We start from the raw sequence: 18,734 nt of genomic DNA, 5'->3' as shown, positions 1-18,734 counted from the left end.
TTTGATGAAAACGGTACCCAGCCCAAGTTGAAGTTCATTAAAGTTGTCAAAAAGTAATATTTTCAGTAAATAACAAACCCGTGAGGGTTTTTAACCGACGAAATACAGTAGTTGAACACTTTTACCTTGAAATTCAACCATTTTTCGTGATTTTTTACTCTTTTGACCTTGAAACATCGAAAGAAGACATCAAAAGCTACATTTTATAGAAGTAATTTTCTCGGATTTCATGAAAAAATTCTAATTTTTAGCTTTATAAAGTCATACGATCTTCTGTAGCATCCTGTACGACCAAAAATTACGCATTAGGAACACTTTTGTACGACTTGAATTAGCGTAAAGGCAATTTTCAACAACGAAGGTACCCATTTTGCTTCATATGTTTCTCACATTACTCTCAGTCGTCAGTTTTTATTCGAAAGCGTAAGTCCATTAATTAATTTCTCGCATTTTTGATGATCTCATCGGCGTCATTGGCACCTCCTGGAGCGAAAAATGACAAAAATCACTTTGAAACTCCCGGTTTTGCTGCGCTAATGAGATTAAATCGCTCGCCGCAAAATGGCTTTTTGCTCTAACCTCGTTTTTTTCTTGTTTTTTGTAGCATGGCCGAAGCTCGTGAACGTACTTTTATCATGATCAAGCCCGATGGAGTCCATCGTGGTCTTGTTGGAAAAATCATCAAGCGCTTTGAGGCCAAGGGCTTTAAATTGGTTGCCATGAAATTCATGTGGGTGAGTAAAAATTCGAATTTTTTTCACGGAAAAAAATGCCGGAAAGCACGTTTTGTGACACGTAGATTTTTTTTTCGTTCTTGCTTGACCTCCGACTTTGCATTGTGTAATCCGCGTAATCGCAAAATCTCTTTTTATTATCTTGTTTTTTGTTTTGCGAGATTAATTTTTTGATTTTTTTTTTTTAATTTTTCATAGGCCGACAAAGCTCTCTTGGAGAAACATTATGCTGATTTGGCAGGACGCCCCTTCTTCCCCGGATTGGTTGAATACATGAGCTCCGGACCCGTCGTTCCCATGGTTTGGGAAGGCTTGAACGTCGTCAAGACAGGTCGTGTCATGTTGGGCGCCACAAATCCCGCCGATTCCTGCCCCGGAAGCATCCGCGGTGACATGTGCATCCAAGTTGGTCGCAACATTTGCCACGGATCCGATGCCGTCGAGTCTGCCAACAAGGAAATCGCCTTGTGGTTCACCGAAAAGGAATTGGTTGCCTGGAAGCCATGCCAATCCGACTGGGTTTACGAATAAACGCGATTCTAAAATCACAGACACCTTTGTAATTGCATTTAAAGACAGTATCGAATCATCATTGGAGCAACTTTGTTGAGAAAAAAAAAACGTTCGTACGCATTTTCAAGTACAACAAATATTTAGAGATTAGAAAAAAAATAAAAAGAAAAGAGCACTTAAAGTGTCTGTCAACTAATTTAAACAAAAATAACTTTTTTTATTTGCAATGTTGCATGTCGCACGCAATTCTCTCGTTCTTCTTCGATCGATTAATTGAATTTTTTGTTGATTTGGATGATTTTTTGGCATTACATCGATGAATTACGAATTTAAATGACAGGACAGACGAATCCATTTGTTCCTGGCATAACGCAAGTTCGTGTTGATGGATTAAAAATTCGATTTCCTCCGCAACCCATGAGTTGACCCGTCATGCCAAAGTACCAAAAGCAGTAAATGTAACTGAAAAGAAATTTTTAAAATTTTATTGTGTCAAAAAATCATCAAAAATGTTGGAAATTTTGTCTTTTCTATGAGTTTTGGAAATTAATTTAAAGGATTTTGAGGTAAAAATTATTTGATCGATAAGATGTTTTTGATGCGAGAGGTCTATGATGATGTGAAACATCCTTATTTTATAAATAAAGAGGAAAAAAAAAAAAAAAGATGTTTTTGAATTTTGACAGATGACAGCTGTCAATTTTAAAAGTATTCTTATTTAGAATTTTGAATTAAATTTGTAAAAAATCATATACGAGGAATACTTTAATCCATTTTTGAAAGAAAAATTAGTTTTGAAATGCTCAAAAAGTCTTTTTGAACTTTGACAGTTGACAGCTGTCAATTTTAGAAAACCTTTAACTCAATATTTTGACCAATATTTACACTCATTTTTAACAAATTATGAATTTAGGAGACTTGTAAATCAAAAATTCGCTTTAAAGAACTCTGAAACCCGTTTCGAATTTTGACAGCTGTCACGATTTTTATCCATTTGGAGCAAGATTTAACAAAAATGGCTTTGACACAGTTTTTGACACAGTTTTTTTGCTCTTGATTTAGTTTTCAAATTAAAACTATGTCAAAGAAAAAATTTTTTTTCAGTTTCAATTTTGAGTTATAAAATGATTAAAAATGATAAATTAGAGCTCTCTGACAAATTTTTATCCATTTGGAGCAAGATTTGACAAAAATTGCTTTGACACAGTTTTTGACACAGTTTTTTTGCTCTTGATTTAGTTTTCAAAACAAAACTATGTCAAAGAAAAAATTTTTTTCAGTTTCAATTTTTTGGCAGTTTTGAGTTATAAAATGATTAAAAATGATAAATTAGAGCCCTCTGACAAATTTTTATCCATTTGGAGCAAGATTTGACAAAAATTGCTTTGACACAGTTTTTGACACAGTTTTTTTGCTCTTGATTTAGTTTTCAAATCAAAACTATGTCAAAGAAAAAATTTTTTTTTTCAGTTTCAATTTTTTGGCAGTTTTGAGTTATAAAATGATTAAAAATGATAAATTAGAGCCCTCTGACAAATTTTTATCCATTTGGAGCAAGATTTGACAAAAATTGCTTTGACACAGTTTTTGACACAGTTTTTTTGCTCTTGATTTAGTTTTCAAAACAAAACTATGTCAAAGAAAAAATTTTTTTTCAGTTTCAATTTTTTGGCAGTTTTGAGTTATAAAATGATTAAAAATGATAAATTAGAGCTCTCTGACAAATTTTTATCCATTTGGAGCAAAATTTGACAAAAATTGCTTTGACACAGTTTTTGACACAGTTTTTTTGCTCTTGATTTAGTTTTCAAATCAAAACTATGTCAAAGAAAAAATTTTTTTTCAGTTTCAATTTTTTGGCAGTTTTGAGTTATAAAATGATTAAAAATGATAAATTAGAGCCCTCTGACAAATTTTTATCCATTTGGAGCAAGATTTGACAAAAATTGCTTTGACACAGTTTTTGACACAGTTTTTTTGCTCTTGATTTAGTTTTCAAAACAAAACTATGTCAAAGAAAAAAATTTTTTTCAGTTTCAATTTTTTGGCAGTTTTGAGTTATAAAATGATTAAAAATGATAAATTAGAGCCCTCTGACAAATTTTTATCCATTTGGAGCAATATTTGACAAAAATTGCTTTGACACAGTTTTTGACACAGTTTTTTTGCTCTTGATTTAGTTTTCAAAACAAAACTATGTCAAAGAAAAAAATTTTTTTCAGTTTCAATTTTTTGGCAGTTTTGAGTTATAAAATGATTAAAAATGATAAATTAGAGCTCTCTGATAAATTTTTATCCATTTGGAGCAAGATTTGACAAAAATGGCTTTGACACAGTTTTGAAAAAAAAAACTAAATCAAGCATTGCTCTTCTTAATCGCAATGTCAAAATTTGATAAAAAATTGAGTAAAACTCATGCTTAAGATTAGTTTACTTTACTTTTGATCCAAAATTTGAGCTTCAAAAGTCTATAAGATCATTTTGAACTTTGACAGATGACAGCTGTCAAACTTAGAAGACCTCTAATTTTAAAATTTGACTAGATTTTACGAAAAATATGTTCGAAAAGACTCCATTGAAACACTTTTGAGTAATATAATAAACTTTTAACTGAAAAAATTGGCAATTGAATTTTGACAGATGACAGCTGTCAATTTTTAAGTTACTCTTAATGTCAAAATTCGATAAGTTATCGTATAAAACTCGTATTTAAGATAAATTTGAGACAATTTCCATTCAAAAATTTAGCTTCAAAAGTGTATCAAATCCTTTTTAAATTTGACAGATGACAGCTGTCAATTTCAAAGAGCTTCTTAATTGAAAATTTTAGAAGAAATGGATAAATATAAGATATTTTGAGCAAAGAAAGAACTGAAAATTTTATTTCAAGAGCTGAAAAATTCATTTCGAGAATCAAAAAATTTAATTTTTTGTAAAAAACCTCAAACTTACGTTCTACAACTGACATCATTCTTGTTCGCATAATACCCCGGATTATTATACCGACAAAACCAATGCGGACTTTGAATCGGAGCCTGTGTCGTCATACTTGTCGTTGCTGTTGTCGACGTCGTAATAACCGGAGGACTTCCAGTTGGGCATCTCTGTGTTTGTTGCCACGTCATTGTCGTACAAGGGCTCGTATTTGACCCCGTTGGATAGCAAATCGTTCCTTCCGGACACGAAATTGGCCAATTTATGCTCGTTCCCGCTGAACAAGGCGAATACGTTGTTTGACTTAGACACGCATAACCTCCGGGCGCATTACAAACCCCGCACAGAGGACATGCGGGAGTTAAAAGATTCGAATCGCAAACGCCCGCGACGTTGGAACAAACACTTCCCGCCGGACAACGAAGAATTTGACTGAAATTCGGGATGTTATTGATGCAGGGGAAGTATTGATCTTCACTGATGCACGCCGCTTGCGATATGGAGCCACAAATATTGCATTCTGACGAGACTTTGAGGACAAAAGAGGTGAAAATTAACAAAAATATTTTATTTTTCGACATTTTTTTTGGTTTTGAACTTGTTTTTAGGAAAGTTTTCGTCGAACTAAAGACGAATTCTTTGCAGTTTCGTGTTATCTTGCCGTTTAATTGAAATCTTTAGACAAATAAGAGGTCTTAGATAAGGCGCGTTCGAGGAATGCATTGCGTCACGCTGCACAAACATACCCAACTTCGCACATTTTCGACGTCGGATTGAAAAAAGTGGTTCCTGGACATGTGTATTTTTGTCCCGTCATCACGCCATTCGACTTGTAACACTTTAAATACGTTTTGCACGTCAAATCGCTCGGATTCGGATAATTTCCAACCGTTAATTGACCTCCGCACCACGTGCTCGGTACCGCTGTCGTTGCTGGCGTCGTCGAAGTTGTCGTTGTACTGAAATTTTCTTCACCCATCGAGCATCGGGGGATTTGTTGCCACGTCATTGTCGTACAAGGATTCTCTTTTGGACCCGCTGGATTGCAAATCATCCCCTGAGGACAGGAAATTTGCCAATCGATGATCGTTCCATTGACACAAGGCGCGTAAGTGTTAAAATTGACACACGTGAAGGTCCTTTGAGCAGTGCAAGTGTTGCAAAGAAGACAATTTGGCGCTGAAGTAGCGGCAGGAACACAAATTGCAGCTTTATTCGTGCAAACTTGACCTACGGGACAGCGTTGGATGACAGAAGTGTTTGGAATTCCGTTCGAACAGGGATAGAATTGATCATCACTGATGCAGGCAACTCCTGAATTTGCGCCACAATTGTTGCAAGCAGCTTGGGAATCGTCAATTACGAGGCTTAAGCTCAAAAAAATCAAAAGTAAGACCTAAAAAAATTTTTTTTAGTAGAAAAAACGAAAAAAATCAACATTAAACTTACTTTTAATTCCATTTCAGAAGAATTTTTGTTGATAAATGACTTTTTAACCAGAAAAAACTGCCATTTATAACCCCAATGTTGACATAAAAATGTCTCGAAAGCAAGTAAACAAGGTCGAAAATCTCGAATCACGCGAGATGTGAGGATTTCGTGAACGACCCAAACACCAAAAAGTAATATCTTATCTTTCGTTCCGTTATTTACCATAAAAAATCTCGCGAATCTCGTATTTGCTTTGATAAGGTTCCCTTGAAAATGCTCTCAACTGATAAAAATTGTGATTTTCCGTTTAGAACTTTTGATTTTTGTGTCAGTTTTCATCGTATTTCTCATTGAATCGGACCAAAAATGGCAAAAATCGGTTTTTTAACAATAATTTTCTTAATTTTTAATGCTTTTGACCTGAATGGAGCTTATGAAACTCCCACAGCGGGTGATTTTTGTCGATTATATGGCGAAATCGGATATTTTCCTGTGTTGGGGGATGTGACATGTCAAAAGTAAGTCATTGATATCTCTTAAAATTAATTAAAAACTTGAAAATTTTCAATTTTTTAGTTACCTTTACTGTTATTTGGACCAAAATCGAAGACTTGATGGAATATTGTTACATTGTTTGGGCTCCCAGATCTTCAGTATTGCTCATAATCGTTGCGTAAATCGAAATGAAGCTCGTTGTATCGTCATTCGAAGCCTCAATGACTTACTGAAACGCGTTAAAATGTTAGAAAATGACAAAAATCAAGTTTAACTTTTTAAATACGTATATTTTCATATAATATACTTTTTTTTACTTCCACCAAATACAATATTTTTCTGTAATTTTTTACTTTTTTTTCTTGATTAATGTAATCATGATAATTTTTCATACAAAAAAAAATCATTAAAATTAGGATTTTTAATCGGAAGCGATTCGCACTCGTGCCTCGTCATATTTTTTTTTGTGTCTCGTAAAATTTTGTTTTTATTTAAAAAAAATTATTTTTAAATTAGTTGATAGTTGAAAGATTTTTTTAAAGAGAATGTCATTCAGCTACTCTACTGATTTTTTTTTAAAGATATGCCTTTTTATGTGCTTTCTGCGTTTAAATATTGGTCCAGTATGAGTATCTGTTGGTTTTTTAGATGTTTTAAGAATACTTAAGAAGAGGAAGAGGTGAAGGTTCTAATTGGGTGTTCTATAAGCTTTTAAGCATTTTACATTTTTTTCTTTAAACTTTGACACATTATTTTTATTCCATGCGCGGTTTTATGCATTCTTTCTTCATTTTTAGGCCCATTCATTTAAATTATATAAAAATATTTTAGGATTTTTCATTAATTAAATTAGATTAATTTTTTTTCGCTCTTAAAAAATTGAAGAAATTAAATTTTTTAATAATATTAAATAATAATTTTAATAATTTTAAATAATTTGAATTAATTTTAATTTAATTTAATTTAATCTCTAATTTAAAAAAACTAATTTTTGAATTATTAAAAAATAAAATTAATTAAATAATTATTTTTTTTTTAATTTTAATTTAAATAATTACTTTAAAATTATGTTTCGAAAAAAAAAAATATTTATGATTTTTGATTCAAATTAAATAAAATAAAAATTATTTTTTTAATAAATTTTTTTTTTTTAAATAAAATTAAATTTTTATTATTTTAATAAAAATTCTTAATAAATAAAATAATAAATTTAATTTAAAAAAATTTTATTTTTTTAATTTTAAAAAAACAAAAAAAAATAAATTTCATAAAATAATTAATTAAATAAATAAATAATAATAAATAATTTTATTTATTTTAATTTCTAAATAATATTTCGAACAAAAATAATTTTTTTTCAAAAATAATAAACATAATTTTAATGATTTTTTTTCAATAAAAACTAATAATTTTATTATTATTTTTTTAATTTATTTTAATTTAAATTTTTTTTTAAAATAATAATTTATAAATTTTAAAAAAAATATTAAATTTAATTTGAATCAATTAATTAATTATTTTTAAATAATTTTAAATTTCAATTAAAAATAATTTTATAATTTTTTTCTGGACACAATTATAATATTTTAATTATAACTTTATATATGTTGTTTTTAATTTGCAGAAGCAGGTGCCTATATATGTTTTCTATATGTTGTTTAAAAATAATATCAAGGAATATTTTTTTATATATATTTTGTAATGTAATATTTTAATGATTTTTTTTTAATTATTATTTTTTTATATTATTTTATAATAATAGCCACAAATTTTCTTTATTTATTATTTATAATAATATTTTTTTTTTGTTTATAGATTGTCATTTCTTTTATTTTATTCATTAATATTATATATTAGTTTAGTAGTTTTTTTTTAGATCATCAACTTTTGTGTATTTGTATTTATTTATTTATTTAATTAAATAACTTTATATTTTTTTGTAATTATTATTTATTGTATAACAGTCAATGCTCACGCTTTACTTTCTTTCTTATGCATTATATATATTTTTTTATTATTTATTATTTTTCGGTTAATATTTATTTTTTAGCATAATATTTTTAAGAACGGTAGGTTGGATTTCATAAAATGTGTTGTCACACTGTTTCATTTTATATTTTATTATTTATTATATATTTTTTGCTTAGCTTATTTTTTAAACGTTTAAAAAGAACTTCAATGATGATCATATCTTATAAATTTCCATTCCGCAGAGTAAAAAATTTAATTTAAGGCCAGAAATAAAAGGAAAATTTGCTTAAAGGTGGGTGATTTTTTCTTATTATTTGTTTTTTTTAGCTTATAAATTTAACGATAAGTTAATATATATATTTTTTATTTTTTAGAAAGTTATACTCAATGTGAGTTTTTTTTTGTTTTTTATTTCAACAACTAACTAATTAATGTTTAAAAAGTTAAAAAACGTACTCCAAAACGGGCCTTTCACAGAAAAACGTTCAGAGTAGTTAACGAAAAAAATTGTTTTTGTTAACTTTGAATAATAAAAAAATATTTCCATCTCGATTTTGATCGATCCCTTAAAATTTTTGTAATTTTGGTGAGATGTAATTTGAGAAAAAAGACATTTATCGATCATTGAGAGTAGTTTTAGAGTATGAAGTAGTAGTAATTTTGCACATTTATTAGCAATAGCCTTGATTTCAAGCAAATATTTGTGTTTAAATTGTTTGTAAAAGCTTAAAATTATTTTACTTTTTTTTATAAAATGGACATTTTTGGCCATTCTTTTGGTTGCTTGTTGTTGTTCTTCTATTGTTAACTCTAGAATTTCACATCACAAGTATGTATATTGTGCATTTCTTTGCTTTAAACGTCTTTTTTTACTCATCAAAGTTATTTTTTTTTTTTGTAAATTTGAAAGATGTTTTTTTTATTATTATTATTTTTAGTAAAATAACGTCAGAAGCTAAGTTTTTTTCTAACTTTTTGTATTTTTAACAACAATAAGGACAATCATAACTATTCACTATAATATATATTTTTTAATTTTTTTTTCATTTCATTGAAATTTAGTGTTTTTTGTCTACTAAAACTTTTTTTTATTTATTATTTTTATTATTATATATTATGATGATTATATTATATATGTTATTAAAATCTACATTGTTAAAAATTTATCTTGGTGCTTTTTGTTCCGATGGGATAAATTTTGTTTTTCTGCATGCTATTTTTAAATAAAAAATTAAATTATAAAAAAACTTACCTTGAAACAAAAAAAAAAATTATGAAAAAAATAAAAACAAATAATAATGAAATTATTAAACTTATTTATTCCACAGTACATGGCAATATGTTTAAAACTGTTGCCCATATTTTTTTTCTTTTTTTTTAAATTAATTTATTTATTTAATAATGATAATAAAATATAAATTCAAATAATTTTTTTTTACTATTTTTGTCAATAAAATATTTTTTTAATGATTAATATAATTAATTAGGCATATTAAAATTTTTTCCTTCCTTTTTTCTAAAAAAGTAATATTTTTATATATATTTGTTTTTTTATATAACTTGGCGCTTTTACAATGAAACTTGTAGTAATGCGACGATTGATGCAACTTTATATAGTTTATAATAATTATAATAATAGCAACACTTAGCAAAATATTTTCTAGAAAAAATAGTTGTCGATTAATATTTATTATTATTTTTTTGTAATGTATGTTTTTTTAGACGCAGCAAGATTTAGTTATATTTTTTTTTAAATGTTAACTGTTTCTTCTTGTTTTTTTTTTTATTTTTTTCAATAAAATTTAAAATAATTGGGGGAAATTATAGAAAAAGGTATTTATCGGATTTGAGGATAAAAGGAAGGATTTTTATATAAAGTATATAAAAAAATATAAAATCTCCTATTAAGTTTCTTGCTTAATTAATACATATTTAATAAAACGGGTATTTTTATGCTTTAATACGCACAAGTAATTAATATAGTCATGAACATCATGAATAATTTTTTTAATAATTTTTTTTTTCGTGTGATCTTTTTTATTTATGTATGTTGATATATAATATATAATGATTATTAATCAGAATATAATAAAAATATTTATTATTTTATTTATCTATTTACCACTTTTTTTATCATTATAATTATAATTTATAATTTTTTAGATATTTTTTTGAAAGCATTAATCGTACATTGATCAACATGATGATTGCATATTTTTTATTTTTTATTAGGCGATTAATATAATTAATTAATTAATTATTAGCAGCAACAATTTTGAAGAGATTTCATGTTTTTCTTTCCTTTCTAAATTATTTTTTAATTAATTAAAAAAATGTATAACAACAAATTTGATTATTTTTGCGTATCATTAGTAATAAAAAAATATTTTCTATAACAGAAAAAATAAACAAAATATAACTAATTAAAAAAATTCACAAAAATTTATAAATTGTTCTTTTAAAACAAAGCATTGTATGTAATAATTAATAATATATAACTTAATATATACATAATTAATAAAAAAAAAATAGTCGCAACATTATCAACAGAGAAGGCAAAAAATATATATTTACAAAAAAAAACTTTCTCAGGTCACAGACGAAGAAATTTCCAGCCAATTTTGGCATTTCGTAACTTTTTTGAGTAAATAAATGGTAAAAAAATATAAATTGAAAAAATAAACATATTTTTTTTTTATATAAAAAAATAAAATAATTATATATATTTTGTGTTTAATCATCGTTATAACGTTAAAAATCATGCCAAATTTTCGGGATCAGGCCATAGCTTTTCCTGTTCTTCCAGCTCATTCTCAAAACGAATCTCAATTTCGCGAATCCCGTTGGCAATTCCCTCCTCATCACATGAATCGTCGTCATTATTATTGTTATTAACATTATTACAACTAACATTATTACCGTTACTTTTGCTGCTGCTGCTGTTGTTGTTGTTTCCTGTGCTGCTGTTGCTGCTACTGTTGTTGTTGCTCGTACTCGATTTGTTCGGATTTTTCAGAGATTTTGTACTCAAATTAGCTGCATTATCACCTGCGGAGTTTGTGCCGCCCCACAATTTGGCATTCATTAGATCCGTTTCGTTCCAAAAGAGAGACGAAGATGACGAAAGCGGGTTTGCGGATGCAGTGGTTGATTGTTGGCCGGAACTGAAGGAGGCGGCTTTTGTTAAGGGATTCTAATTGGGAGAGAGAACAAAGATTTTAAATAAAAACTTTATGATTTTTTTTTTCGATTTTTTTTTTTGTTAAAAAATATCTGAAAATCCATAAAAAGATCAAATTAAAAAAAAATAAAATTTATTTTTTTTTTAAATTGTGAAATTTGAAGCAAAAATTACAAAAATATTTTTTTAAGTAATTTTTTTGCAATATATAATTTTATACAATAAAAATAGAAAAAATAAAATTATTAAATATTACAATTCTAAAAATTAAAAAAAATACGAACAATTAAATGAAAAATTATTATAATTTTTTTTTCAAATTAAACTTTAATCAATTATAGAAAGAAATAATTAATTATTTTTTTAAATTATTTTGAAAACAAAAAAATAATTGATTTAATACAAAAAATTGAAAAAAAAAATTTTAATGAATTTTATTGAAATAATTATTATACCATAATTGATATAAAAAATATTTAAACTATAAATAAATATTTTTAAAATATAAAAATTTCAAAGATTTAATATTTTTTTTTAATAAAAAGTTGTTTTAAAAAATATTTCTATTTTTTTTTTGTCTTGGCTTAATTTTATAAAATATAAAAAAAAAAAATAAATAACAAAACAAAAATAATTTTTCTTAAATTCTAAAATTTTTGTTTAAAAAATAAATAAATTAAACCTAATTAAAAATTAAACAAAATAAATTAAAATTAAATTAGTTTTTTAATTTTATTAAAATTATTATTTTTAATAAAAAAATTATTTTTATATTTTTTGCCTAAATTTTAACAATATATTATCATCATTTTGATTTTTTTTTCTGAAATTATTTTAGCATTTATTTTTAATAATTTTTTTTTGATAAAAAATTAATATTTTTTTTTAAATATGCAAAATAATTTTTTTTTTCAAAAAATGAGAAAAAAAATTATTAAAAATGTATAAATGATGAATATTTTAGTAAAATTTAGACAAAAAATATTAAAATTATTTTTTTTTTAATTTTTGAAAAAAAAAAGATTTTTTAAATGAAATATTTTCGAAAAATAAAAAAATAATAATAAAATTTTTTAAATATATTTTGACATTTTATGATAAAAAATTAAATTAAAAAAAAGAAAAATAAAAACTTACATGCAAATCACTTCCGAGCCCGCCAACCAATCTAGTCAATTTCCGTTTCTGCGGAATCTGCGGTTGTTGCTGCTCATTCGTCTTTTGATCGCCATGCACTTGTTGTTGTTGTTGCTGCTGCGTGCTTTGTCTCAATCCCGCGATTTTGTGATCGACACGCGATAATTCCAACTGCAACTGATTGTTGTCCGTCAAACGTTTCAAATACATCGCCGCTGCCTGCGAATTTCCCGGAGCGACGACATTGTTCGAAGCACTACTACTACTAACACTACTTTTGCTAACTTGTACGGTGGGCGACATAAGTTTGATGATTGCATCTTGCACGGCGGCAACGGCAGCGGCATTTGTCGACGACGAAGCGACGACGTGATTGTTGCCCGTTGCCGTGGCGGAAGTCGATTTCGAATACAAATTTGTGATCGGTGATGTGGATGCGGATGAATTATTATTGTTGTTGCTTGACAACCAATCTGACGATGACGAGGCGTGAAGCGCTGACGACAACTCGTTCAACGATTGTGAGTTAATGAGCGTATCGAGACCCGTGAGAGAGTGTTGTTGCTTGAGAGGATTACTTGGCATGCGGGAAATGGGTCCGAATTTGCTGCTCGTGGTCGCTGTCGTCTCAAAGGGCACGTAATCGTCATCGAGGATGGAATCGGAACGGACAAAAGTATCCTTATTCGTGCTGGATCCGACGCCCATTGTATCAATTTGATAGGCGGGCGCGGGATGGTGATGATTTTGAGTCGTTGGAGGAACATTGGGAGCATTGCTGTTGCCGGAAAATCCCCAAAAGTCGAGCAATTCGTTCTTTTTGCTCGGATTACTGAAGATATTGCCGTTGACCTGATCTTGTAACGTCGCGAAATTCGTCGGATATGCCGTGTGATGGTCCAAATTGTTCGAATTTGTGCCGAAAAGCTCCTTGTGAGTCTCAATTTCTTGCATTATCTCACGTTTGCGGTTCATAAGACTCTGAAGATGCATCGCGATATTGCTTGCTTGACTTTCTTTCATCAAATTCAGCATATTTTCGGGCGATGTGCGGTACATTGGAAGCGATTGTGTACTTTTAACTGGAATTTTGTTCGGAATTGCTGCGGCGGCGGCTTTTTGTTGTTGTGCCTGTTGTTGCTGATTCACCGCTTGTTGTTCCCATTCGATGATTTGACGAATTAACTCGAGTTTTCGCTGATCCAACTTATCCAGAGGGTATTCGTGGGCATTTTGGAGCTGTTTGATGAACGGATTCGCTTGAGAAAAGGGAGATCCGCCCGGATTGTGAACGCCATGTGCTTGTTGATGTTGCATGAGATTGTTATAAAAGTCGTTAAAGTACTGCGGAGGCGCGGAAGGCGTTGCTGTAAGAGTCATTTTATTCGCGCCATACATGTTGGGCGGCACTGGCGGCGGATTTTGCTGCGAATTTGGCGGAGGCGGGCGGAAATTTCGCAAATTCGGCGCCATTGGTGGTCTTTGTTGCAAATAATTGGCATTCGGGAAGCTGCTTGGGTCATAGGGCGGCGGCGGAGCTGCTGGCGGAAAACGATTTGTCATCTGGGGAGACATCATGGGCCCGTTGCCGTACATCGCAGCTGCGGGATTTGCCGGAAGCGATAAATGAGGCAACAAGGGAGGATGACTTCCCATGCCAGCGGTCGATGAACTTGCGGCGGCTCCTACTTTGTCGTGTGTTGGCGCGAAACGCGACGTCACATTACTTTTGGCATAACGCAGGGGAGAATGTTCCTCGCCAAAGGAGCCCGATCTCCCGATGGGGTCGCCCAAATACTCGATTGTCTCTTTTGGCGTGCTTGCCGTCGCTCGCAGAGGTAGCTTTTTCACCTTGGCACGATATCGTTCGAGTTCGTCCTCGGAATGGGCAAAAGTGCAGTTTCCGGCGCGGGGACACGTTCCGCGGATCTTCAAGTCGCGACAATAGCTGATTTTGTATTTGCTGTTTTGCAAGACGTGACTCGTGTCTTGGAGTTTTCGGTTTCCGTGTTGCTGCACAAATTCGACGAGACCTTGAACCACGTGACGCACAGCATCTAAAGTCGTTGCGCATTCGTTCAAACTTGGAACGGTATTTTCTGCAACTGAAAAAATAAATATTTTTCAGAAAAATAAGCTTAAATTTAATTAAAAAATTTACTTAAATTAAAATGTTTTGATTTTTTCATGAAATTTTTTTTAAAATAAAAAAAATAAAAAATTAATTCAAATTATTTTTTTAAATTAAAAAAAAATGCTTGAAAACAAAAAAAAAAAAATAAATAAATAAAAATATTTAAAAATTATTTGAATAATTTATTTAACATTAACTTAAATTACATTAAATTATGTTAAAATATTGAAAAAAGTATTTTAATTAAAAAAAAAATTTTTTTTAATTATTTAATTTAATTATTATTAATTATTAATTATTTTTAATTATTTTTTTAATTATTTTTTTTAAAAAATTATATTATTAATTGAGAATTTCTAATTTAAATTGATTTCATAGCAGTTCAAGTTAAAAATTTAAAAATATAATTAAAAAAATAATAAAAATAACTCAAAAATTTTGAAATCAAATTTACAAATTAGAATTTTCAAAAATAATAATTTTTTTAATAAAAAAAAAATAATACCTAATAATTAAATTTTCATTAAAAAATAAATAAACTTGTAATAAATTAATTTAAATAAATGATTTAAAGCAAAATTAAATTAAAAATAATTAGATGAATAATAATTTAGTTAATTAATTAATTCGAACGAAATTATATTTTTTATAAAAAAAAAAAATGAAAATAAAAAAAATATTCTAACAATTTACAAAAAAAGCTTTCTTATATTTAAAAAAAAGTACGAAAATAAAATTTTGACTTAGTAAATATTTTTTTTTAAATTTTATAAATAATTGAAAAGTCAATTAAAAATTATTTTAAAAATTATTAAAATATTTTTTTTAATAATAAAAAATTTAAAATAATGAAAATTTTAACTACTTAAATAAATATTTTAAATTTAATTATTTAAATTAAAAAAATTATTTTAAGCTAAATTTTAAAAATAAATATGACTTTTGAATTGAAAAAAAAATATTTATTTTATAAAAAAAAAAATTAAAAAATTTCAGTGAAAAAAAAAAAAAAAAAAAAAAAAAATTAAAATAAAAAAAAATATTAAATTTTTTAAAAAAATTTTTAATTAAAATTTTGGAAAAAAAAGAGATTTTGAATGAAAATTTTCTCTTACCTGGATCAATTCCCGACAAATGATTCAAATGCGTTCTCAATCCAGACAAATTGGCGGGATCTCCCGTTCGTTGCAACGCAATAAACAACTCTTGCACCGACTGCTCAAACGATTGCGGCGTCTGAAGTTTGTCTATAATGCTCTGCATATGCGATTTATGCGCCGTATCGCCATACAACAGCGACGACCACTGATCTGGCGCGATACGAAGTCCCGCTTCCGTTGCTATCTGCACAATTTGGGCGTCATGTTCGCGTCTTAACGCCTCATAAGTACGATATTCCTCCTTCAGCTGCATCAACGACGAATCTCCCTCGCGTTTCGACACTTTGAAGCAACTCGCGCGATACAAAAGCTGCACAACGTGCCCAATGCTCGTCTTCGATGCCTGATGAAAATGCGGTTCGAGTCGCTGCACGACAAACATGACGAGAACTTTTCGCGATAACGCGGATCCATCTTCGAGTGCTTGAAGCACGAGCTTTAAAACTTCTTCTTGCATCGCTGGACCGAGAAATTGACATCCGCGAGCCCGTACCGCCGCCCACAAATTCGTACTGAGCTGCTGGGGGTTCTGATGTTGCAAAATTAGCTCGGTTACGGTGCGTTCGCCCAAGGAACGAGCAGCGCGCAACGAACGAATTTTTCCCTCGTCTTCCATCAGCTGACAATTGACTAGAGTCACTAATTTTCGGATCATCGGGCGTGAAAGGAGCGTTCCCGTGCCGCCATTTATGTACGGCTTGAGATATAAAGCGAGCTCTTCGATCGCCGTTTTTGCGTCATTGTAACTTTTTAGGTCTTCGGCGCTCAATTTTTGAATGCTGCTCGCGATAGGCGGGGATTTGGCGACATCTTCATCACTTTTTGCGTCTTCGGGGGACTTTTTGACGTCTGGCACGTCGTCAGATGCTAAATTTTCGGAGCTACTACTGGATTTACTTGTACTTGGTGTTGTCACAGCTGCTTTGTCAGAGTTGTTGTTGTTGCTGGTTGGGGTGCTTGATGTGTCTTTGTCACTTATTAATTGTAAAATTGCCGAATTAACGGGCAAATAATCAATGTCAGTGATGATTGCGGTCTAAATTTGCGAAAAAAAATTAAAATTTATTTTTTTACGAAAAAAATCGAAAATTACCTGATCAAAAGGGCACTGTTTACGATGTAACGTGGCTAGACATAGCTTACAAATGGTATGTCCGCAGCCTAAACTAATTGGGGAACGTTGTAATGTGAAATCATGTTGGCAAATTGGACACAACAGAAAATCGGTCCATTGTAAATTTGCCTGAATCGGCATTTTGCTAAAAAATAAAAGCAAAAAAAAGTTAATTTTTGACAAAAATCTCAAAAGTTGCTGTGATGTCGTGTCATTCCGCGCAAAAATGATGAAAATAAAGTGAATTTGTGACGTAATTCGCGTCACACACGCAACATACGATGTGAAAAACGGGAAATTGCATGCATCATCATGCCTCGAAGTTCAACAGTTCGCGCAATTTCTTATTAGGTTGTCCCTTCCAATTGGAATTTCGTGCCGCGTATGTCTTGCAACCTGCTCTGCGAACGAGATTTTCTAAAAATACCCGAGCTAAGAGGTGTATGGCACACGTACAGGCACGCAACGAACCACTGCGAAAGAAATTTTTAAATTTAGATTGATTGTTGCACCATCCGAGCATCATCAGGCGATAAGATTTTCTCGGAAATGACTGCCAAAGCTTCATTTCCCGCTGGAAATTTAATATTTTTTGTCAATTTTCCCACTCTCTCTCTCTTTTACGATGCTTCTACGACCTCTGTGCACGTATACGAGAGTGACGAAATTTTTGCGAACCCATATTTTTGGAAAATTCGAGGTCTTTGAAGGGCATTTCCTTTAATTTCGCGCGATTATTTGCAACTTTTCCATGGATCCTTTGCAAAAATGACACGAATTCGGGATGATTTGTTGCTGAATCCAAGGATTTTTGTGGTAAAGGTGAATTTTTCAGTCAAGGTAAAAAGTTGATTAGCTGGCACTGAGTGAGTGAATGACACTGAATTTTTTCTGCATGCCATATTTTGGGCATTTGGCGCGGGAATTTCACTTGTTTTTCATCATTTTCGCGTTGCACGATGCCACGACACGGATTTGCACACGAAACACGATTTATTTACCTGATTTTACGATACAAAACATATCACATTTCTTAAAAAATTCATCGAGAAATCAGTAAGACGTCCCCTAATTTGCCGTTTTGCTAATTCAACTTTTGTATGGGCGACAATGCCCTGTAAGGAATTCACTCCGGATTCCGATTGGATTTCAGAATTGAATTTGGAAAACTCATTTTGGACATTTTTGGCGACAAAATGAAAGTTAAATTCAATAAATTACTTTGAAAATGTGCGATAATTTTAATTTTTATCAAATTGTGTTAAAAAATTTGAAGATTATTTAATTTTTTTTATGAGAAAATTGTAAATAAGTGAATTTTTGTTTACAGGGTAGCGGAAATTTTTGGAACTACATTGAAGAGCTTTGAGAAAAAATCGCATAATTGCATTTTTTTAAAAACTGAGAAAAAGTTTTTAAATAAAAAAATTATTTTTTAAATTATTTTTCCACTTTTAAGCTCAAAAAAGTAAATTAACAGCAAATAAAAATATTTTTTGTGCGGAATTTTTTTTTGTCTGATTTTCAAGGAAATTTTCTGTCGAAAGGGGTGAATTGCTCAATTGTTTCAAATTTTATAAAAAAAACGAGATTTTTAAAGTGTTCCAATTTTAAATTTTTCAAAAATGTAAAAAATGGAGTTTTGAAACAATTTTTTTATAAAAAATTACAAAATTCAAAAAAGTTTTTGAATATTGAATTTTTAGAATATTTGCTAAGTTCAAAATAAATTTAGATCATTTCAACTTTAATTTTAAAGTAAAAAATTTAAAAAAAAATCATAAAAAAATATCACTCAAAAAAATTTTGAAAAATTTAAATTTTTTTTTTCTAAAAAAAAAATGTACATAAATATTTAAAGTTTAATTTTTCAAAAAAAATCAAAAATAATTTTTTTATAATTTAAAATTTTTTTTTTTTAAAATTTTTT

General features: G+C 29.3%; 4 protein-coding genes across 4 annotated transcripts; 1 reads left to right on the top strand and 3 right to left on the bottom strand.

Moving 5' to 3' along the window:
• Nucleotides 1-303: 303 nt before the first annotated feature.
• Nucleotides 304-1,279, top strand: LOC134829618 (nucleoside diphosphate kinase). Its single transcript, XM_063842793.1, has 3 exons — nucleotides 304-423; nucleotides 605-734; nucleotides 933-1,279. The coding sequence occupies exons 1-3, from the start codon at nucleotides 380-382 to the stop codon at nucleotides 1,263-1,265; spliced, it is 507 nt and encodes a 168-aa protein (XP_063698863.1). The 5' UTR covers nucleotides 304-379; the 3' UTR covers nucleotides 1,266-1,279.
• Nucleotides 1,280-1,440: 161 nt separating this feature from the next.
• On the bottom strand, nucleotides 1,441-4,791 carry LOC134829616 (uncharacterized). The gene is made up of 2 exons (XM_063842791.1): nucleotides 4,200-4,791; nucleotides 1,441-1,709 (listed from the first exon to the last, which is right to left on the bottom strand). Exons 1-2 carry the CDS (start codon nucleotides 4,760-4,762, stop codon nucleotides 1,577-1,579), a joined length of 696 nt encoding a protein of 231 aa, XP_063698861.1. The 5' UTR covers nucleotides 4,763-4,791; the 3' UTR covers nucleotides 1,441-1,576.
• Nucleotides 4,792-4,805: 14 nt separating this feature from the next.
• LOC134829617 (uncharacterized) lies at nucleotides 4,806-5,651 on the bottom strand. Its single transcript, XM_063842792.1, has 2 exons — nucleotides 5,631-5,651; nucleotides 4,806-5,577 (listed from the first exon to the last, which is right to left on the bottom strand). The coding sequence occupies exons 1-2, from the start codon at nucleotides 5,640-5,642 to the stop codon at nucleotides 4,909-4,911; spliced, it is 681 nt and encodes a 226-aa protein (XP_063698862.1). The 5' UTR covers nucleotides 5,643-5,651; the 3' UTR covers nucleotides 4,806-4,908.
• Nucleotides 5,652-10,589: 4,938 nt separating this feature from the next.
• LOC134829359 (roquin-1) lies at nucleotides 10,590-17,886 on the bottom strand. Its single transcript, XM_063842408.1, has 5 exons — nucleotides 17,806-17,886; nucleotides 16,784-16,949; nucleotides 15,646-16,726; nucleotides 12,397-14,501; nucleotides 10,590-11,271 (listed from the first exon to the last, which is right to left on the bottom strand). The coding sequence occupies exons 2-5, from the start codon at nucleotides 16,943-16,945 to the stop codon at nucleotides 10,837-10,839; spliced, it is 3,783 nt and encodes a 1,260-aa protein (XP_063698478.1). The 5' UTR covers nucleotides 16,946-16,949; nucleotides 17,806-17,886; the 3' UTR covers nucleotides 10,590-10,836.
• Nucleotides 17,887-18,734: the final 848 nt, after the last annotated feature.

This window comes from Culicoides brevitarsis, chromosome 2 (genome assembly GCF_036172545.1).
Source record: "Culicoides brevitarsis isolate CSIRO-B50_1 chromosome 2, AGI_CSIRO_Cbre_v1, whole genome shotgun sequence".
In the NCBI taxonomy this organism is placed as follows: domain Eukaryota; kingdom Metazoa; phylum Arthropoda; class Insecta; order Diptera; family Ceratopogonidae; genus Culicoides; species Culicoides brevitarsis.
The sequence above is the reverse complement of the archived record's forward strand: the minus strand, read 5'-3'. Positions and strand labels throughout refer to the sequence as shown.

Coding starts and splice junctions, on each gene's coding strand:
- LOC134829359 (XM_063842408.1), bottom strand. CDS start 16,945: ATGCCGATTCAGGCAAATTTACAATGGACCGATTTTCTGTTGTGTCCA. Junction 16,727..16,783: donor AACAGTGCCCTTTTGATCAG/GTAATTTTCGAT, acceptor TCGCAAATTTAG/ACCGCAATCATCACTGACAT. Junction 14,502..15,645: donor TTTGTCGGGAATTGATCCAG/GTAAGAGAAAAT, acceptor TTATTTTTTCAG/TTGCAGAAAATACCGTTCCA.
- LOC134829616 (XM_063842791.1), bottom strand. CDS start 4,762: ATGTCGAAAAATAAAATATTTTTGTTAATTTTCACCTCTTTTGTCCTC. Junction 1,710..4,199: donor AATGATGTCAGTTGTAGAAC/GTAAGTTTGAGG, acceptor ATTTCTTTTCAG/TTACATTTACTGCTTTTGGT.
- LOC134829618 (XM_063842793.1), top strand. CDS start 380: ATGTTTCTCACATTACTCTCAGTCGTCAGTTTTTATTCGAAAGC. Junction 424..604: donor GTCAGTTTTTATTCGAAAGC/GTAAGTCCATTA, acceptor TGTTTTTTGTAG/CATGGCCGAAGCTCGTGAAC. Junction 735..932: donor TTGCCATGAAATTCATGTGG/GTGAGTAAAAAT, acceptor AATTTTTCATAG/GCCGACAAAGCTCTCTTGGA.